Source organism: Nannospalax galili, unplaced genomic scaffold (assembly GCF_000622305.1).
Source record: "Nannospalax galili isolate Female #2095 unplaced genomic scaffold, S.galili_v1.0 scaffold683, whole genome shotgun sequence".
Lineage (NCBI taxonomy): Eukaryota > Metazoa > Chordata > Mammalia > Rodentia > Spalacidae > Nannospalax > Nannospalax galili.
In genome coordinates this window covers 300,336-322,233 of record NW_008349093.1, presented here as the reverse complement: position 1 = coordinate 322,233, position 21,898 = coordinate 300,336, and the positions used below count along the sequence as shown (strand labels likewise).

Below are 21,898 nucleotides of genomic sequence, written 5' to 3'. Positions count from 1 at the left end.
CATTTTTAAACACTTAAAATTATCCCTCCCCCCCTCCGAATTACTCTGAAATAGAAAAACAAAGCTCTTTAGGAGAAAGGTGATTAGGGTTTTTTAAATATCAAAATTCAAAGGGCTCCATTCTATTGAGTATGTGACTTCTGGACATGACAGGACCACTGCACTCATGAACTCACAGCAGCTGCTGCCTGCACAAGATCAAGCCAGTCAGCGTTCTAGTACAGAAGGAGGGGAAACTAATGAGGCCCCACCCATAACTGAGGAGCTACTGAGTTGATGGCTGCTAGGGGAGGAAGAATCAGTTTAGTTTTCTTCAGAAGGGTGGTCACTGGTAGGTGGCTCATGTTCCAGTGACTGGCCCTACACCTGTGCACATATGGGCACTACTAATGGATTTAGTAGGTTATTTAAAAATAAAAATAGGGCTGGAGAGATGGCTCAGAGGTTAAGAACACTGACTGTTCTTGCAGAAGACCCGGGTTCAAATCCCAGCACCCACATGGCAGCTAACAACTGTCTGTAACTCCAGTCCCTGGGTATACAAAAGCCTCTTCTGTCCTCCACAGGTACTGCATGACATCAGTGCACTTACACATATGCAGGCAATACACGCATACACATAAAATAAAAATAATAAATAACTTTAAAAAAAATAATAATAAAATGAGAGGACATGATGTGGGGAGTGGGCTGTGGTGAGGGAGGTCTGGGAGGAAATGAGAGGAGTGGGGGTGGATATGATAAAATACACTGTATGTATGGAAAATCTCAAAGAATAAAAACATTACATTTTTACAAAGCATGAGACCTTGAAGACTTTTTATATAGGGACAGGACAAACCCAAGTCATTACAATGGGAGTGGAAGCACAGAGCACATGGACCCAGAGTGACTGAAAAAAGGAGAATTTCAGAGGGGGCAAATGACACAATACCATTCCAAAACCAACAGCTTTCCTTTTTATTAATGTTCAAGAAGTGAATCTGAGTGACATTTAATGAGCAAAACAAACGAAAACACCTATCTTGCATGTATAGTATTTGCAAGCATATAAACCATTATGGAGTTAATAATCCTAATCTAAACATCAAGAGCACAATCGGTTCTTTGATGTCAAAATTAAGTTCCGTGTCAGCATTACTGTTTCTAACATACAGTTTTTAATAGTTAACAGGAAGAATTATAGATACCTAGGTTCAGTATATCCATGGATTTCATGCTAAGGTACAAATAGTTTTAAAGAAATAATTTATATAATAAAATAAATTCACTTTTTAATGGCAGCAGTCATTTTCTTCAATCAATAAAAATATTCCTTGATTATAAAGCAGCCTCAGTTTGCAAATGTATTTCAGGAAAATAACTCTATTTGAAATACCATACTTAAAAAAAAGGCAACAAAATGACAGGATTTAGATTTTAAATTGTATATTGCAAAATAGTTCAGCATATTATATGTCTAAGCACAAAGCAAATTCCATTAGAGGAAGGATACTTTTAATTTCATAAACCAAACTGTTCAATATTTCTGCAGTAGTTTTTAGTCTAAATATTTACAATAAAGGATAAATCATTGCACATACAGGACAGAAGCTCCAGTACATATCCACAAGACAAATGTGTGGCACTATTATATCACCGTTGCAGAGCCTCGCTTTAATGTGCTCAAGAAAGAAACCAAAGCGCTGGCCCACTCGGCAGCTGTGCACCAGACTCAGCTCCACAGCCAAAGGGGACAAAACACACAGCACAACACCCAAAAGCCCAGAAACCACCAACATTCAAATGAACTAAGACACCCTCCTAACTGACCTTAATTTGCTCTCTTCTGTGAAATACTTCTTTAAAAAGTTTCATAGCCCAGGAGGAAATGATGGCAAATTCTCAAAAAAAAAGAAAGTGCATCATGTTTTAAAAGTGCTTTGTATGTATTAGATACATCCAATAAAGACATTAAATAAGCATGTGCAAAAAATTTTGCCTTGAGTTCTTAAATCTTAATTGCAGGCCTCTTGTAGTTCACACTGATGAGGCAAGTCTGGCAGCAGCAGGAAAATCTGAGCCCACATCTGTACAGAGCAAAGAGCACTGAGCCACAAGTCAGGAAACCTATGCTCCTTCTTAGCTCTGTAAAGCAACTAATCAGCGGCTCTGATCAAAGCAACTCATTTCCGTGTCTAGCAATGGGCAAGAAGCAGGGCCACACAGCACCCAAAGCCTGCACTTCCCAGCATCCATTTCCCAGGTCCTAAGAGCTTACAGGAGGCTTTTCTGAAAGGGCAAGTGAGTTTACCAAAAATACAAAAGTTACACCAGTCATCCAGATACTGTTCTCTTAAGTTACCTTTTAGTAATAAACTGCAGACAGAACGAAAAATTCCTAAAGCACTCGGACAGAAAAGGGTCGTGTGAATTTTATGTTAAATGGAGCTAGCGAGAACCATCATGACTATGGCACTATGGGAAACCCAACATCACGTGCAAAGCTGAAACGGAATGAGAAAGCAAAGCATCGCACATCACCTAACAGCACATTCATTTTTTTGAGCCCCAGAATTTTCTTGGGACCTAATTTTTAAAAGTGCTTCCCTTGAAATTATTTTTAAAGAACCATGATTCCCCAGAGTTCATATTTGTGGCCTTTGGACTCTTTCAATTATTATGTTTATGAAGATAACTATATTTTCCATTTTTAAATACTTAAACCTTTTACCGTAGATCCTATTTTACATCAAGTACATGTTAAGTATACATATGAACTCATTAAATGTCTTGGTTTAACTCAGCAATTCTCATCAACAAGCTTTGACCCATTAATCCCTCGGTAGGTCACTCTACTTGGTCTAACCAAGACTCCATGGTTTGGCTTACAGGTGAAATAGCGTTTGTCACCCACAGCACCGTCATTTTTCCCCTTGGCACTTCGGAGCTCCAGTCCAAGCCAGATGCCTGAGGCAAAGTCCGTGGGGCCCAGGTACCTAACGGTAGCCATCTCATTAGAGCTGGTGAGCAGGACCTGAGACCCCTCATGCAGTTTTGCAGTCCCCTCCAGGCCACCTGTGGTGGCACTGCTCCAGCTTCGGCGTAGAGCAGTCTTTGACCTATCCAGAAGGGAAGAAGAACAGGCCTTAGGTATCAGAGCCACACGACGGATGCAATTTCCACATTTGTTTGTGCTGCCAGGTCTGAATCCATTATTTAGTTTTATAATCACATAAAGTTTATGAAGAATATAATCATTTTTTAATTGAGATATGTTCCCTCCATTCCTAGTTTCTCCAGGGTTTTTATCATGAATGGTTGTTAGATTTTGTCAAAGGCTTTTGCAGCGTTAACTGAGATGATCAAATATCCCTATTTGCAGATGACACGATTCTATTATGTGAGAGACCCCAAGGACTCCGCCAGGAAACTCCAGCAAAGTGGTAGGTTACAAAATTAATGTACCAAAATCAGTAAGCTTCCTATGTACCAAACAGACTGAGAATCTTATTCACCACAGCCTTAAAAAAAAAAAAAAAAAAAAAAAAAAGCCTTGGAATAAACCTAACCAAAGTAACCAAGGACGTGAAAGACCTATACAATGAAAACTTTAAAACTCTGAAGAAAGAAATGGAAGAAGATACCAAAGAATGGAGAGAAGACCCCCCCCCCATGCACATGGATTGCTGGGATTAATATTGTGAAAATAGTCATCCCCCCCACAAAAAATAATCTACAGATTCAATGCAGTCCGTATGAAAATTCTAATGCAATTCAATTCACAGAAGAAAAAAAAAAAAAAAAAACTGGTGGCACAGCCTTTAGTCCCAGCACTTGGGAGGCAGAGGCAGGCAGATCTCTGTTAGTTCGAGGTCAGCCTGGTCTACATAGCAAGTTCCAGGCCAGCTGGGGCTACAGGGAGAACCTGTCTCAAAAAGACCAAAAAAAAAAATTTATATGAAAGCACAAAAGACCCTAGATATCCAAAACAATCTTGAACAATAAAACACTGCTGAAAGTACCCACCCACTTCTGATTTCAAGTTACACTCAGAGCCATAATAGTAAATACAGCATGGTACTGGCACCAAGCACAGATACATCAATCAATGGAATAGTATCAGGGACCCAGATGTAAGTCCATGCATCTAAAGTCATACGATTTTTGACAAAGATACAAAAATACACATTGGAAAAAAGTATCATTAACAAGTGGTGCAGAGAGAACTGGGTATCTACATGTAGAAGAATGAAATGATCTCTCTGCATATACACAAATAAATTTCAAATGGATTAAAGAACTCAATGTTAGACCTGAAAGCTTCTTCCCTACTGGCTAGCTTCTGCAGTACTAGAAGGCACTCTGTGTGCTGCTAAGGGAAAAAAATAATCAACAGTCTTACCCAGCTGTGAACGCTGTGAGCTACAATAATGACTGGGGTGGCAAGATATACTCATGGATGCAATAAATAGCATGAATGTTGCAGGGGTAACCAACCATGTTCTGATTGGATTTAATGCCTGCTCCACTGAAGGAAACCTGGAACTGTAAATCTGGCTAAGAACCTATGGTTGGGGAACTCCTAGGCCCTAAAGGTAAGCCTATGATTTTGCTAAATGGACATAGTATCAAACTGCCCTCTAAATTTATATCTCTATACCCATAGATCAGTGTAAACCTCAGACTACATCAAAGAAGTTTCTTTGTGAAGTGGACAGCAGTTAATGCAGAATCTCACAACTGGTCAAAGTACAGAGAATAAAGGTCTACGGCATGCTTAGCCACAAATGGGACATCTAGATCATACCCTATGCCCCACAAAGTTCAGGGACTATTGCAGGAGATGGCAGAAAGATTACAAGCCAGAGATCAGAGAGGATCAGAGTGAAGCAGTGTCTTCTAGACAAGACAGAATGGCTGCATTCATGAACTCACAGCAGCTATGGTTGCCTGCACAAGATCTGCAGCAGATCAAGCCAGTCAAAATTCCTGCATACAGGAGAGAGGGGCTCAGGAACTCTCCTAACTGAGGAGCTACTGAAAATTAATGGCTTCTGGGGGACAGTCAGTTTAGATCAATCACATTCCTATAGACGGCCCACACCCATGAGTCTAAGGGTAACACAAACTGGACTCAATGGGTTAAAAATAAAAAAAGAGGACACAACATTGGGGGGAATTGGATCTGGGAAGAAGTTGGGGGAATAGTAGGGGGTAAATATGATCAAAATGCATTGTATGCATGTACAAAATGCTCAAAATATATAAATATATTCATTGAGGCAAGATCTCCCTGTAGCCCTAGCTGGCCTGGAACTTCCTATGTAGATCAGGCTGGCCTAGGTTGCACAGAGATCCACCTGCCTCTGCCTCCCAAGTGCTGGGATTAAAGGTGTGCACCACCACACCTGGCTAAAAATGTATTTTAAATGTGTATTTTTAAACAGGTACAAGTGTCAATCTGTCTACCTATTATTAGTAAAGCTGAATTTCTTTTTATTGTTATAGGAAACAGATAAATACTGCTATACTGCTCTCCTATCAACAGATCATCTGTTCTCCCTGTGACCTGCTCTGGTTCCCTTCCTCAGGCTCAGCATTTTTCTCCTCCCCCATGCCCACCTGCCCAATACTCTGTATCATCCTCCTATAAAGCAACATCTCCACACTGGCTTTCCCTCTCCTCTCTCTTCAGAATCCTTTATAATCTGGCTGTATCTTTTTATTAATGTCTTCCATTCTGCCCAAGAACTCTTGAATATCTTCAATAAACTGCAGCATAAAGTCACTGCCCCTAAATTCTCAGCTACTCAAGTGAGGAAATCAATTTCCAACTCAGAATCAGGGATGGATTTGAGGAGAACACTCTACAAGGGGAAATGAGAGCATTTTTAAAAATAATTTTAAGATTACCTTAAGTAGATTGCTCCTACAGTTTCTTCCATATATTGCTGAGCATACTGAACCAAATCTGATGAATTCAGTAAATCAGAGTTTAAAAATCAATCCACCTCACTCAATGAAAACACAAATGTAAATTCCTCCAACTTTTACTCACAGTGCTAACCTCTGAGAAGAGAGACATAGGCAGCACACTATTTTTAGTTACTCATGACATTTTTAATTGAGCTTGCAGAGGGGGAGGAAGAACCCACACATGGAGCACACCTTCTCTCTTATGTGTTAAAATTCTACTGAGCAGTGCACAAGACACAAACTTCCATTTTTTCTCCCTTCACAGAATCCTGGCATGTTCATCTTGAAAGATATTTTCTAAATCTTCTTAATACTCACTTGGCAAAAGCATTTCTCCTGTTAATCTCTTTTCGGGAAGAAGCAGAAGTTGTGCTGAAACTTCTTCTAAAACCTAAATATAAGAGTTAAGATTAGAAGAGGAAAAATAAATCATGTTTTCAGTTTTATTAAAAGTTAATTTTTAACATTTCTTCTACAGATGTTCTATGATATCAAGTGGGGGTTTTTTCTGGAGAAAAGAAAGCAAGCACATATTTAGAACATAACTGTAGCCTAGCTTTCTGGACAATTTTATCTTCCTAATCCAGCTCTGTTCACACAGAGTAAGTTATGATCATAACAGGCCTTTTGGAGGTTTTTCCTGTAAGAGTTCTTGAAAACTAAATAATATTGAGTCACACATTGATAAAGTGGAATCCATATATGATGAAATAGTATGATCTTGATAATCATACAAAAAAGGATGTTTTTAGGGGCTGGAGACACGGCTCAGCAGTTAAGAGCACTGGTTGCTCTTGCAGAGGACCCAGGTTCAATTCCCAGCATGCACATGGTAGCTAACAACTGTTAGTAACTCCAGTTCCAGAGGATCTGACATCTTCTTCAGGCCTCTGAGGCATTGCACGACATGGGTACACTTAACACACATGCATGCAATACATTGGTACACATAAAAAATAAAAATAAAATAAAAAATTTTAAAGGATGTTTTTAAAAAGCACTATCATTAAAGATAAAGATATCTCAGGTACAGAGCACTGAACAATAAACTTCAGAGCTCATTAATGTTCCCATCTCTATATAAAAAAGCTTAAAAAATTTTTAAGAAAGGCTTCTCAAAAGGTAATTTTTTGTAAAGGAAAAGGATTTCCAGTTCTACAAACCAGATGTACTAAACACATCTCTCAAATGAAGCAACTCCAATTTAAAACAACTCTGATTTTTAAAAATGTACATTGAGCAGAAACAAAGGCATAGCTCATTAATGTTCCCATCTCTATATAAAAAAGCTTAAAAAATTTTTAAGAAAGGCTTCTCAAAAGGTAATTTTTTGTAAAGGAAAAGGATTTCCAGTTCTACAAACCAGATGTACTAAACACATCTCTCAAATGAAGCAACTCCAATTTAAAACAACTCTGATTTTTAAAAATGTACGTTGAGCAAACACAAAGGCATTCTGTGTGTGTGTGTGTGTGTATGTGTGTATGTGTGTGTATGCGCACACATATGTTGGGGTTGTGATGCTGGGGACCAAATCCATGGCTTTGTACATGCTACATAAGCACTCTACCACTGAGCTACACCCCAGCCCTCAAAAGTACAGTTTGACAAAAAAAAAGAAAGAAAAGCCAAGAAAGGTTGCCAGGCACCCAAACAACACACCATCTTGTACCACAGAATTTCCACTTAATTCTCGGATGTTGGACTCTGACCTTCCAGGCTGCATTGGAGACACAGAAAGCAGCAGCACGGCCTACCCAAAGGGGGCGCCCACCAAAGACTCCCCAGTAAAGGACTCATGATCAGTATCAGTCTAGATGAGAAACTAATGAAACAGCCTTCTTATGCAAATAAAGGAAAGTGACTTAGATCAGCCTCTCACTCAGCAGAAGGCTGAAATTGCTCTTCTCAGATTTTGTGGCCATGAGCAAATTCATGCTATCTATGTAATATAAAAACGCTGCAGAGAACATCAATTAAAGTCCTCCAGGTTGCCAATGCTTCCAAGCAACTAGCAGAAGGAAATACAGTATCTGGAGGTGAAGAATTCTCATCTGTAAAATTCTAAGTAAAACAAGCATCTCGCAATAATTAATCATAAAAACACAAGGAAAGTAGGCACCATAAGCTAGGCTCAACAGAAATCAACAGCAAAATCAGACATACCAAGAGTTAAGATATTGAATTGACCCAAAATAATATTTTAAATGTTTAAAGACATAAAAGTACAGCCTTAAAATGTGGGGAAGAAGAGTAACACTTAGCAGATTTGCAAAAAGAAAAGCCAACTTTGTATGATTAACCTTATGGCTAGATTAGGCAGTAGAAGAGTTAAAGAGAGAATTAGGAAATAGAAGAATAACTCTACAGGTATCTAAAACGCAGTCAGAAGGCCAAGCTGTGGAAAATATAAAAATGTCATAGGAAAGGCAGTGCCAAATGTCCTACTAATCGGAGTTCCACAGGGTACAACAGAGAATGGAGAAGAAAATATTTGAAGTATAATAGATAAGAATTTTTGTAGAATTGGTCAGATACCAATCTCCAGATCTAGGACTAGCCACAATGCCAAACAAGCTGCACAAAAAGAAATCTCCTGCCACATACATCCAAATAAAACTGGACAAGACCAAAGAGAGCTCCTTCAAAAAATCCAAAACAAACAAACAGAAAGCCAAGATAAATCACCTACAACAACATGGATTAGTCAGACTCCTGACTTCTCATCAATGACAGAAGCCAGAGGATGGTAAAAAGACATCAATGTGCAGGGAGAAAATATTTGTCAGTCTGAAATTCTATACCCAGTAAAAAACATCACTGGGAAAGACAAATAAAAACTGGGTATACATGAGGCCAAAGCAATGTGATCCTAAGTGGAAGCTGTTAAGGGGGTGAATAAAGACAAGTAAAGACAGAAGTGAAATAAATGTTACTACATAAAAGTATTATGATGATGCCAAATTTATGGGAAGATAAAATAGAAACAAGGCAGCTCAACTGAGGATTCAATATTATGGGGTGAGAGGGCAGATGATTGACTTTAAACTTGTGAAGCACATACATTAAATGGCCAACAATAATTGAACCTACAATAATTACTAAGAAGTATATTCACAGTTTAACTTGTGCACAGTGGAGGAGGGTAAACAAAATGGGGAAAAGATCAAGTGAAGATGGAAAGGCACTAAAGGAACACAGCTACCTCCAAGCCAAAGCTGCCTCAGCAAACTCACATAGCACCATACATCATGAGGAATGTCCCATCGAAACAACATGCCCACTAGAATGGCGACAATCCATGAATCATAGGGTAACCTCAACAGACATTCAAGGACTGGCATTATACAAATAACTCTTTCATAGATAGTCACTATCTACAGATGGAAGAGACAATTCTGGCCTCTGTGGGCACCTAAACACACACACACACACACACACACACACACACACACACACACTTACAATAAATCTTTAAAAAAGATTTAAGATAAAAAATGCAAGCCATAAAATGGTTTGTTCTTTTGACTACATAAAAATTAAAGAGCAGAGCCGGACTGTGGGTCCATTAGTCTCAGCCCTTAGGAGATGGAGACAGGAGGATCAAAAAAAAAAAAAATTAAAGATCAGGGTTGGGGAGATGACTCAGCAGTTAAGAGCACTGGCTGGCTGCTCTTGCAGAGGACCCAGGTTTGATTCCCAGCACCCACATGGCAGCTAACAACTGTCTGTAACTCCAGTTCGAGGGGAATACAATGCCGTCTTCTGACCTCCGTGGGCATTTCACAACATGGGTGCACTTACACATGCAGGCAATACACTCATACATATAAAATAAAAATAATTCTTCCAAAAAAATTAAAGATACCTACTCATCAAAAGACATCCCCCAAAAAGTGAAGCTATATCACCAACTAACAATATATTTACAACATATAAAACTGATGAAAGCTTAGCACCCAAAATACACAATCTATAATAAGATAAAAAGCAAATCACCCAAAAGAAAAATGGGCAAGAGATGTAACAGATACTTCACAAAGGAAGAAATACATGGCCCCTAAGCTGAAAACAGGACCGACTTCTGTTAAAATCTGGGAAGTGCAGATTAAAGCTACAAGGAAATACTGTTTAAATCCAGCAAGGATATCCAGGGCAAACAGGATTACTGTTGGTGAGGTGAGCCAACAGTACTCTACTCTGTGGCCGAGTGAAGTGGGTGATTCCAACACCTGGCATTCTTAGAAGAGCAAGGGTATGGACATTCATGCTTACCAACCCCAGAGAAACGCCAACACACGTGCACAACGGCACCATTTGTAATCATTAAAAAAAGCAGGATGCGACCCAAATAAACAACAACTCACAATCACACATCCCACTTCAATAACAAAATAGAAAGTAGAACCAAACATCGTTTAGTGAGGAATCCATATATGGGTAACAATAGACCGAGAAAAATCAAGGGAATAATCAATCCAAAATCCAAGGCTCATTAACTTTCGGGTGGGATATAGGAAAGGGATGAGGAGGTAGCTGAGGAGGATTCTCAGGGTTTCCACAACACAGCTGGGGAGCAGGTAACAGATCTGCTCCGCATGAACTGTATGAACTATGCAGATGCAGTTCACACATTCGTTAAATATATATGTGTGTGAATGTGTGTGTGCGTGTATCAAAATTTTTCTATGAATAAAAGCAAAGAAATACTTATTACAAAAATAAAACTGTGTCATCTTACCAGGATATGAACGATTCTGTTTATTTGAAGAAATTTCTGAAAGTGTATCCAGGGAATCTGTTAGTCTATGAGTAAAACAAAGAAGTACGTCTCATTAGAAACAGCTGGTCTTCAGGTTTAAGACAGACTCTCAACTGAGGGTTTCACATCAACTGCTATTTGTTACTCCATTCATTCAGCAAGCATTTACTGAGCACCCATTTGAGCTGGAGAAGAGCTTTAGTCTAACATGGGAGACAACAAGCAGAAGACCAGTCCTCACTGTCAAGAACAGGTGGCATGGGAAAGTCAGAATGGGTTCATTTGAAATAGGGACCTGAGTTCTGATGTTTGCTTGTTTTCACGGAGCCTGGGCCTTAGCGCATGCTAGGCAAGCGCGCCACCACCAAGCTACATCTACAGCCCCTTTATACTCTGTTGTTCTTGTTTGTTTTTCTGCAGTGCTAGGAACTGAACTGAACCCAACAGGACTTTTTCTTTAGAACTTTATCCTCAAAGGATAAACTAAAAAATATGGAGATACATTTATTTTATATCAAGTTTAACAAATATAAGACTAAAATTATCTTAAAATCACCTCTAATTCTTAAAAAAAGATAACGGCCAAGTTTGTGCATGTGCCTAATTTTTTTTTGTTACACCTGTGTGGCAGTTCAATCCACGGCCCTTCACGTTTGACGCTAAGCACCATTCTAAAGGTCACCTTCCCACTGAGTTTCTCTTTATTTTTGATATTCAAATCATTCTTTATTTTTACAAAGCCAATCCTGACAGCCTCATTTCCTTTCAACTGTTTACTGACCTAAATCTGCACGGCCGTCATTTGTCAGTCACCTCCGGCAGCACACTTCACTGCACTCATCAGGAAACCCCGCCGCTCCTGCACTTTTTTCTGTTCCGTCCTGCGATACATATGCATCATTTTTACAGGATGCACAACATCCCACAACCATCAGGGGACTGATGGACACAAAGAATATGACCTGGTGAATAGGACAGGTACTGGAATGATGTAGTGAGTGGAGAGGACTGAATCCTAGAAGTGATCAGTTCATCACAACTAAGTACCTAAGGGCAACAACTGAAAACCATGAAGACGCATGGGGTGGGGATGGAGGGTTCAACTTTGATCCCTTTGTGTCTATGCGTTTTCTTAGATTTTTCTCTAAAAAACAGTCATTGGTTTATATATTAACCAAAACAATACACTAAATGGAAGGAGGGTTATGGTCGGTGGTTCTACACAGCTATGCAAGCAGAAGTCATCATGGGGGTAGGTTCTGGCAAAAGAGCACATTGTAAAATGCAAAGGAGGCTGAGTGTGGTGACACACACCTTTAATCCCAGCACTTGGAAGGCAGAGGTGGGCAGATCTCTGTGAAATGGTGGCCTGCCTGATCTCCATAGCAAGTTCCAGGCCAGCTGGGGCTACAGGGAGACCCTGTCTAAAAGCAAACAAAAAATACAAAGGAGGAAAATAAAAAGCCAGCTACAGTCCTGAGGAGAAAGGACAGGTCAGAATTGTGACTGGTCACCAAGACTGTCCTCAAGCAGCCCCTAGTTTAAAATCTTACCATTTTGAAGACCAGTGGGGTCTTTAAAGAACTCCAAAGTGGTTTACATTAAAAACGCCTCGAAATTAGAGACCATGTCTGTTTTATTTGCTTATGGAATGCCTAGCACAGCACAAAGTGCTAAAAGACACTTAATAGTATTTGATGATGATGAATGAGACAATCAGAAGATGACAGGAAGACAGCTGGATCGAGACAGCAGTTCATTTAGACAGAGCCCTGTTTCTTTTAAGAAGTGGGGGTTGCTTTCAGATGCACTACCTTGAAGACCAAACAGAAGACAAGCAAAACAGTCAAAAAAAAAAGAAAAAGAAAAGAAAAAAATATATGTGCTCTGTAAACAAAGCAATGAAAAATATGAAACCACGGGAAAAGAATGCGGCTTCATAATACAGAGGAGGGGAAAAGGTCGTCCATACAAAAAGCACGGGACTACGAATCAGAGCTGATCGCTCTGTGCTGTGCCTAAAATGTGCCCAACTCTGTACTCAGGGTAACTGAACACGGAACAAACCCCAGTCCTCAAGACTAGCAGACAAATGAAGCTTGTGAGCTCATGGCGATATGCAATGAAAATGATCCCAACTGACAGGGGAACACAGAGGCCTGAGAGACGACTGAGCTGGGCTTGACTCCCATATCAGCCATCTACCTGACACAGGTGGGAAGGAGAGTCACAGAAGCTCTGGTAACCATTACAGGGTTATGGGGAAGAGTGCACTAACACTCTAGACTGCTGGGTTCAAATCCCCACTGCCACTGTGGAGCACAGCTCATGTTACCTCTCTGGGCCAGACTGTCTTCCTCCATGCAAGGGGATAATTATAGGGCCTGCCCCACAGCTTGCTGTAAATCACAGAGACATACTGAAAACAATGGCAAGTATGGATGGGCAGGTGCTATTCAATAGTCAGCACCTCCTCTTCTTCATTTAAAAAGGGCTGCTGGGGGCGAGGGGGGAGCACAAAGTGCCTAAACACATGGACTTGGGGGAAAGGGGGGCAACCAAATTGGGCTGAGCCCAGTTCCTCCATTAAGCAGCAATACAGCTCTAGCTCAGCTACTTTTTCTCTTGGAAACTGTTCACCTGTAAGATGGGACCAAGGCCAGCCAGCTGATGGCTCCCTGGGTCTGCAGAGAGGAATGGCATATACTGCTTGTGCTCAGTGCAAAGCCTACCATTAAATGCTCAATAAAGGTTTGTAATACTTAGGATTGTTTTCCAGCTCACCTGGCCAAGTATTTATTAAGGTCAAATGAAATAACATTTCAGTGAAGATACCTTCTGAACTACAAAGAACTGTAAGCTGAATGCCTTGCTGTCGTACACAATAATGATATCAAGTACACTCTAAACGAGGGAAACCAATACCAAAAGCCAACACTGTCACAGTCCAGCTAAAAGGAACCCAGCAAAGGCTCTGGGACTGCCCAAGCAGTTCTTTGACTATGATGATACCATGTATGTTTTATCTCTTCCTAAAAGATTAGCATCCCATCTCCCTGCCTCTGAAAAGCAGATGGAACCAGCTTCTCCCAGCACGTAAGAAAATGTACTTTGCATTTCACCTGGAATTTCCTGAGGACCTGTTTCAGATCTGCCTGTTTTTCAAAACCAGAGGGAGGTAGCACACAAGTATACTACTATCTTAGCAAGAAATACCGAGGAGGTTTATTACACAGAAATCCTTGAAACTTCACTTCCCCCAAAGAGCTACTGCCTATCTATTTTTGAAAACTAAAGAAATCAGAGGAAAAAGCCATTTTGGTTCCATTAGGTTTGTAGGAGAATGAATGGGTGCCTGCTGGCAGGAAATTTAATGTAGTTAGGATGTGACTGAAGCAATCAGAGAGCATTTTTACTTTTGTTTGCATGACAGATTAAGCTTGCTACTTTCCCTGTTCTTAGCTGCAAACGCCACTTCTAATAGCCTACACATACTCACAGGGTTTGCAAATGAGGAAGAAAGGAGGTTTTTAAAATTGCAAATCCTCAGCAAGGCAAATTTAGCTTCCCATGAGCCTTCCCTGTGAGGAAGGTTGTTGATTAACCCTTTCAAATAAGGCGTGTGCTTATCTTCCAGATGAAATTAAGGTCCTGCTGCAAATTACAAGAAGTGTGCGTAAATAAATATAAATTCCAATTTTTTTTCTCACCTCTGCACCCTGGATGGGGGAGCAAATATTCCATATCTTGGAGAACAACTGAAATATTGCACACCTCCAACTGAACCATCATTCTTGCCATGGGGTTTTTCAAGCTCTATACCATACCAGTACCCTAGAACAGAAGATTGCATTTTAAAAGCATCTGCACTTTATTCACAATCGTTATGCGATTATACCAACTCAAAGTCTCAATGGCTTAGCATTTTCACAAATGACCCAAATGATGGAAGATCATTAAGCTTTCAAATGGTAAAATTATAAAATAAAACTTGAAAATTTGAAAAGTGGGGAAAACATTTTACCAGCATAATTGCAGAGCAGTACATTAAGGGAGGAAAATAAAATGCGTAAATTCCAGTGTACAAAGGATTAGCTATTACGCAAGTAGAGTACCACCAAAACGTATCTTAAAACTATAATGAAAAAGAAAGTGTCCTCAACTCTAATACAGTGTGCTTCCGTGAGAGGAGTGTTAATATAATACCAAGATACCTAAATCCTAAAACGGACACGCACTCTTCATTTTACTATCCCAATATTAGAACACTACAAATACTTGATAAATTAAACAAGGACAGAGCTAACATGGACAATACCACTGGCTAGCATGTGATGCTATTACGTCTTTTAACTAAATGAAAAGACTTAGGTTAGCTAATGGGAACATTTTTCTGAAAGGCTTAGTATCTAAGGGCCACCTCTGAGGACAGCAAGTCTCTAGAAACTGAAACAGAAACAGCAAGACTATACTGCCGCCAACAGGAACTACATATGGACCATTCCTAAACAAGGGCTCCTGAGTCGGAGGTGGGGGGGAAGATCAGCTAAACATACTTAATAGCTCATTCATTTGTAGTTTAAGACAGTACAACAGTGATTGTAGTTGGCTTCTTATAAACAGTACCAAATAAAAAATAAGCACATAGAAATCAAGAAATTTACTACAGATTACAAAATACAAAAGTATTGTTTCCTTTAGTTACTAGTTCAAAGAGCCAATTTCATTTATAGTAACCTTAAAAGCCAACCTAGAATAATCTCTTAATCTTGTTTTTTTTTTTCTCTCTCTCTCTCACACTAAAAAAAAAAAAAAAAAAAAAAACCCACTTGGGCCCACTTCTGGTTACTGATGTTAGTACTGAAAAGAACAGAGCCCAGCCAGTGTTTTGTATTTGCACAGCCCTCCTATGCCACTATGCCGTGTGCATAAGCCTCTTGTCTAGCCACATTAATGCCCTGAAAACAAGTCAGCAGCTTTCTGACTCGCCTAAACCACGTTAGTCTGGTTAAGATTATTTCTGAGTATCACATTTATGATTTCTCAAATTTTACTTCCTTTTTCCCTTGATACCTTCCTCTCTAGTTTATTAACATTCCATTTTAATTTACCATGTTTCTACTGCACGTTTACCATATAACTCTTTAAAAATGTGTAACAGCAGAAAAACATTCTGTTAAGTATTAGAATAGTGGCGCCACATTCCCATCTAAATGTTGTCATTCCAAGGTGGCGTTGACAATACTGGGGCAGCTAAACAAGTGCTCTTTCAGGTCCAGATCTTATAATCTACAGAAAGTCTCAACATAATCACCGTTCTATAGAAATGACTAGTCAAAATCTGGATTCCTTAAGTATATACACTACCACTTCCTTAAAGGGTAGGACGACTTTAACATGAAAGCTTCCAACTTTATTTCACTTGCCTATTATTCCCCAAATTCCTGAATGATTTATGTGGGGAATCTAAAAATTAAAAGCCAACCTAAAAAGATGAATTATATTTTTAAAAAATCAAACTGTCATAGTCCTGCTTAATATAGTCAGAGAAAGGGAACTTGAGATATACAGCAATTATGAAAAATAACCTACCAGTGGGCTTCCTAAGTTTTTATTTAAGAACTATGTTAAGTACATGCTATCTAATGTGAAGCATTCAGGAGACCTGTGGGAGTCATGGATTCCAAAATATCTCAAATAATGTACTGACTTATAACTAAAAGTGGTATTAATCAAACAGTGTATCCGGAGGCAATTTTCCATGGCTCTCTCATGTTTCTGTCTCAGAGACAGAACTGGATGCCTTTACTCCAGACTTGTGGCATGCATGTCTGTACAGGGGACAGCCTTAGAGAACAGAAGTGTAGTCTCCCTCCAGAGCAGCAGGTAACTGCGCCAAGCAATTAACTCAAGAGTAAAAGAATCTAAACCTTTTAAAGGTTCTGGCTCCCCTTCTAGAACAAGAACTGCTGGGTGTGAGGGTATCAGCTGGCCCTCTCTGCTCCAGCCTGTGGGACCTGGGGCTTGGGGATCAGGGCAGGAAAATACTAATACTCCACCTGCTGTTATCACTGTGGGTATTTAGTCCCTCCGTCTCTGGTCTAAGAGTCTCATGTCTTCATCAGCATCTACAAAACTGTGGCAGGTTAATTTGCTTATTTGCAAATAGAGTAAAAAAAATCTCAGTTCCTTCCTGGTTCTTGAAAGAATGCTACACCACAAACTTTCCTTTTTCAATGTTACAGATAACCTTTTGCTAAACACTGCAATGCCACCTTGTGTTAAAACAGCATATTGCTATTTAAAGCACAGAAGTGGTTTCAAGAAACTGACTTCCATTTAAAGTTATAATCTTTGAAAATGCAAAAGAAAACTATCTTTACTTTTGGAAGCACAATATTAAGTAGATGGGGTTGAATATATCAGTTCACAGACATGTATTTTTAGGTCTGGGGATGTACAATAGCTTCTGTATCTTCCTTGATTTTCCTCTGCAAGCCACTCTGATAAAAGCTATGCAGTCAACTCATTACCTACTCATTTTAAGGATTATTCCTAGGGTAGGGGAGAATAAAAACTTAATCCTGATTATGTCTTTTGTCATTTATCTATCACACTCTGTAGTCAATGAGAAAAAACTAAGTAAACCACAAGTAATTTTAACATTAGGCAAATGAAAACACCAGTCATTCTGAGCACCGTGGGAACACCCACAGTCCAAGTTTGCATCACTGCCTCACACTCTGTTTGCCATCACGATCATCCACAAGGATGGCTAATTAAGAACTTCTCTATGGCTACATTTCATTTGCCTCTAAAGTTTTAAGCCTCTTGTACTATAAAAAAAAATTCAAATTGAGCAAAGACAATTTAGGTGAGTTACCTGGAGCAAAGTTTGTTGTCCCAAAGAACTTAATGGTCCCTACTCTCTGGCCTACCACCAGCACTCTTTCTCCAAGGTGGAGCTCTCCTTCCTGGCGGGTACTATTTGCTACAGATGTTGCTGAAGAATTCAAACCTATAGAAGTGGCGGGTGGGAAACGTGGGCAGGGTAGGAAAAGAAGAAAGAAAACAAAGGAAGGAAAAACTCAAAAAACACATTATTTTTTAATCTCTCGGTATTCTAACTAGTCTAGTTAGCTGGAGGTTTGACACCAGTGCCTTTCGTTATATACATATCACAGCCGTGTTCCTCACACAACACGTCAGGGCACTCAAAGCAAGAAAGAAGGGTTCCCTCAGAACATCACTGCTGTGGGGAACTCATAGACTTAGATCCTGGGAAAGAACCAACTCTCCTAGGGCGTCCAGGCACACTCTCTGCTCCAGCCGAACATTTATGTGAAAAACAGATGGCAAACACTCGACTTTGCAAGCTCTACCTTCTCTCTCACAAGGACTCGACTTTGATGCTGAAGCACAAAAGCAGTTATGAACAACACAAAAAGAATATGCTTAGCTCTGTTCCAATAAGACTTCATTTGCAGAACCAAGCGGCAGGTCAGATTTGTCCAGTGGGCTAACCTTACTCAAGTGAAACACCAGAGGTACTGTGCTTACTTGTACTCAGTGTAGATACACATGGGAATGTGGTTCGAAGTCGCTGCAGGCTGACAAAGCACCCCAAACTGGACTACACGAAATGTGAAATCTTCCAAAATCTGAACTTCTTGAACATAGATGCTCAAACGCACATTCAGATCAGAGTGCCAACATGCAGAAAGTTTCAGAAATTTCAAAGCTTCCAATCAGAGATGATCAAACAGTAAAGTCTATACAAATGCTTCAAAACCCAAAACACCCCAATTCAAAACATTCCTGGTCCCAAGCTTTGCCTGTAAGGACTATCCAACCTACAACTGGTTCCAATTACCCTAAACAGTTTTCCCAATTAAGAAAACTGTTCCCTTTCATTTAATTCAAAACTAACCCTAATATGTCCACTATTCAGTATCAGAAGTCTCAGAGAAATACTGTCTCAACAGCTGTTCAAATACAACAATCAAAAGGTTGTCCCTAAAAGAGATTGAACAGCTACCATCCAGGAAGGCCTAGAGAACCCTAGGTGAAGGCCTGGGAGAGGACAAGTAGCCACAGAAAACATAGGTGGCAAGTGAAGGAGTTTAATAACCCTGTAGAAAGGGAAAGCTTGGATTCCCTGGGACACCAAAAAGCCCTAGGCCCCCTCATCAATGGGCCTCTGAAAAGTCCTGGCCCTCCACCTCTACACCACACCTCTGTAGCACTGCAGAGTTTACAAAGTGCTTTTCATAAAAGATGTAATGATAAATAAGACCTAAGACAAGATGTTTGCAGGCCACAGATGCCACATCCAGATTGCTACCCAGACCCAGAGGAGCCAGAACACCTCAGCCCTGCCCACTGCCTCTTCAGACAATGGCCCAAAGAGGCAAGTTCATCGATGGGAGACAGTGAGGTGAGGCCCAGAACCAGACTTTCTGCCCACCTCTCCACTCCCCTACCCCTTTCTTTCTGTCCTGCCCTCCATTTACTCATCTTTCCATGCTTGTCTGCAGTCTGCAGTTCACATCCTTCCAATGCAAAAGTCTATGGGAGACTATTAATTCCCTCTAGAAAAGCTTAAAGAAATGTCTCTGGAATTCCATATATTGACCCCTGCATCCACACATACCTCCCCCCCTCTAAAAGGTCCTTTCTCATTCTGATAATTACCTTTATCCTCATTATTATTTAGGTCAACATAATCCTCAAATGTATAAAGAGAAAAAAAGTAGGCAGGCATACAGGCACATTGGAACTGCTTGTAATAAAAGGTAAAAAGAAAAAATGTAATTCCAAACCCTCATAAATTCTAAAATCAAGTAAATGTCAAAAGAGCAAATTCAAAATGAAGGTCTCTTTAAAATGTAAATAAAGAAAGAGCAAGATTGCTGTGTCATTGTCAAGCACCTACTCCCCTGTTCCTCAGGACCTTAAAGAGAAATTGGCTGGGATGGGGGCAGGACAGGCACTTAGATAAGCAATTTTGGTCCAATTTCCAGGCTTGTGCCTTTCATGTCTCCACTTTTAGATTTATCATAGTAATAGCACCACTGTGAGTTTGGGGGCTTCCCACACACGGTTCGTGGTTTTAGTTTTTGTTTTGTTTTTGCGGAGTTGGTGATTGAACCCACAACCTCACCGTGCCAGGCAAGCACTCAAAACTTGAGCCACATCCCAGCGTCTCAAAAAAGTATTTTTTAAACAGAAAAAAATACTGCCTTAAACACTTTCTATAATAAAACATCAGTTCTATGTAGGTAGCAAAGTATGATGAAATAATATGGCAATTATTATAAGCATCATTCAGGGGAACTTTCCAACTTATGCCAAAATGGCTTCATTTTCTTTCTGGACGAGGTTACAGTGCAGGTAAACAAGCAAACAGCATTTGATGGGATCTATGTAGATTTCAACCAGAAGCCTGGCAACGCATTTTCTGCCTCTTACACATAATGGAAGACAAGTGACTGGGGGCAATTATGTAGGACCCACCCAGTTAAAGGCACATGAGAAGAGGCTCTGTCATCCAGGAAACATGCTTGTTTAAACATGAAAATGATACAAAGGCACGCAAGAGAGCTGACTGGATGGAACAGACCCACCACAACACAAAGAATGAATGTAAGGGCTCCTATCCACCGAAGCCCGGAGTCTTAAGGCCCTGGGGAGGTGGGGAAAACAGGAAGTAGTTCAATCTGACTGAAGTAAAGAGTTCCTTTTACACGTTTAAAAAGAGCAAATCTACTTACAAACAAACCAAGATAAAAAACACCAAGAAAGCCTGGTTGAAAAAGCCATAGATACCAGCACTGGCTCTGGACGAGAGAGAGGGGCTTTTGCTCATGGTCTTCGTGCCATGGCTGCTTGTGTTCAGTTTCTTAGGGTAGCTCTCCTTGCGCTCAAGAGAAGATGTGGAGGAGGAGCTGCTGATAGATCCATGCTGGGTAACTGACAGGGAACCAAAAAGAATCATACTTTAAAGCATGTAAAAAACAAAGGGACTAGTAAGATGTTTTTCTGGAAAAATCCTTCTGAAACGTTTCCTCAACTTCCTTTAGCTTCCTCAACTGGGATTATCTAGTGTCAAATACCTGATTTCATCCAAGTATACTGCTGTTTAAGCACAAATACACCCATGCTTAAATAAGCAGCAATTTTTAAGGATTCACAGTGTAAGATGGCTGTCTTATAACATAGGAGGTGTCACCCTATCAATGAATGTTAACTAGTCTCACCATCAACATTCACTGCTTTCAGGGGAAACTATAATAGAAAGCATTTTATTTTTAATACATACATATATTCTATTAATGGGTTTTAAGGTGACAACGTTTAACATTAAAACATTTTGAATTAGGGGCTGGAGAGATGGCTCAGTGGTTAAGAGCACTGGCTGCTCTTGTAGAGGACCTGGGCTCAGTTCCCAGCACCCACACGGTGGCTAACAACCAACCGTAACTCCACTTCCAGGGGATCTGATGCCCTCTTTTGCCCTCTGCTAGGCATTGCACACACACAGTGCACTTACACACATGCAAACAAAACACTCATACACATAAAAATTTTAATTTAAAAAAAAAAAAACATTTTGGACTAAACCTGAAGGCATGTAAGACTGCACAAATCTCTTCTTCTAATGACATAAAGGGTAAGGACAAGCCATCTGCACTGTAAATTCCTTTTATCCCTTCTCATATCTAGTCCAGAAGTTCTTTAAGATACATAAGGAACAGGCTACAGGGTTTTATATTTTTAAAGAGGTTTTTCCCAAGGGAGGCTTTTACTGCCACGATTTTCTCCTTAGCAACTTTAAAACTTAACCCCTATATAAGCTGTTTCAGTACTGTATTATTTGAACATTCCATCAGCAAATGCAGTTCTGAGAAACAGAAGGCACAAACTACCATCTTTCTCTGCTGCAGCTCTTGGTTCTTCACTGGGAGGCAATGCAAGCGAGGACTCGGAAGCACTCTCTTTTTTTGATGTCATTAATCCTAGGGCACAAAAACAAAATGCTTTCAGCAAAACACAATTTTGTTCAACATTAAGCATGAAAACATATTTTCTTTAAAATATATGCAATTTTCACACTAAATCTTATCCACTTCTTTGTTTTCTTATTTTGGGAGGGGGAGGAAAGGGGAGGGGGGAGGC

At 40.0% G+C, this 21,898-nt stretch overlaps 1 protein-coding gene across 3 annotated transcripts in view; it reads right to left on the bottom strand.

The window, feature by feature from the left end:
* Positions 1-943: 943 nt before the first annotated feature.
* Clip4 (CAP-Gly domain containing linker protein family member 4) overlaps positions 944-21,898 on the bottom strand; it is a 70,472-nt gene continuing 49,517 nt past the window's right edge. For 2 of the 3 annotated variants that reach the window (XM_008846478.2, XM_008846479.3), the window contains exons 10-16: positions 21,649-21,738; positions 20,549-20,692; positions 17,604-17,738; positions 14,431-14,554; positions 10,700-10,764; positions 6,277-6,349; positions 2,783-3,101 (exon numbers count right to left, since the gene is read on the bottom strand). In XM_008846478.2, the coding sequence (XP_008844700.1) occupies positions 2,783-3,101; positions 6,277-6,349; positions 10,700-10,764; positions 14,431-14,554; positions 17,604-17,738; positions 20,549-20,692; positions 21,649-21,738 (950 nt within the window). Of the gene's footprint in view, positions 3,102-6,276; positions 6,350-10,699; positions 10,765-14,430; positions 14,555-17,603; positions 17,739-20,548; positions 20,693-21,648; positions 21,739-21,898 lie in introns of all 3 variants that reach the window. The other variant, XM_017801463.1, reaches the window with a different exon arrangement.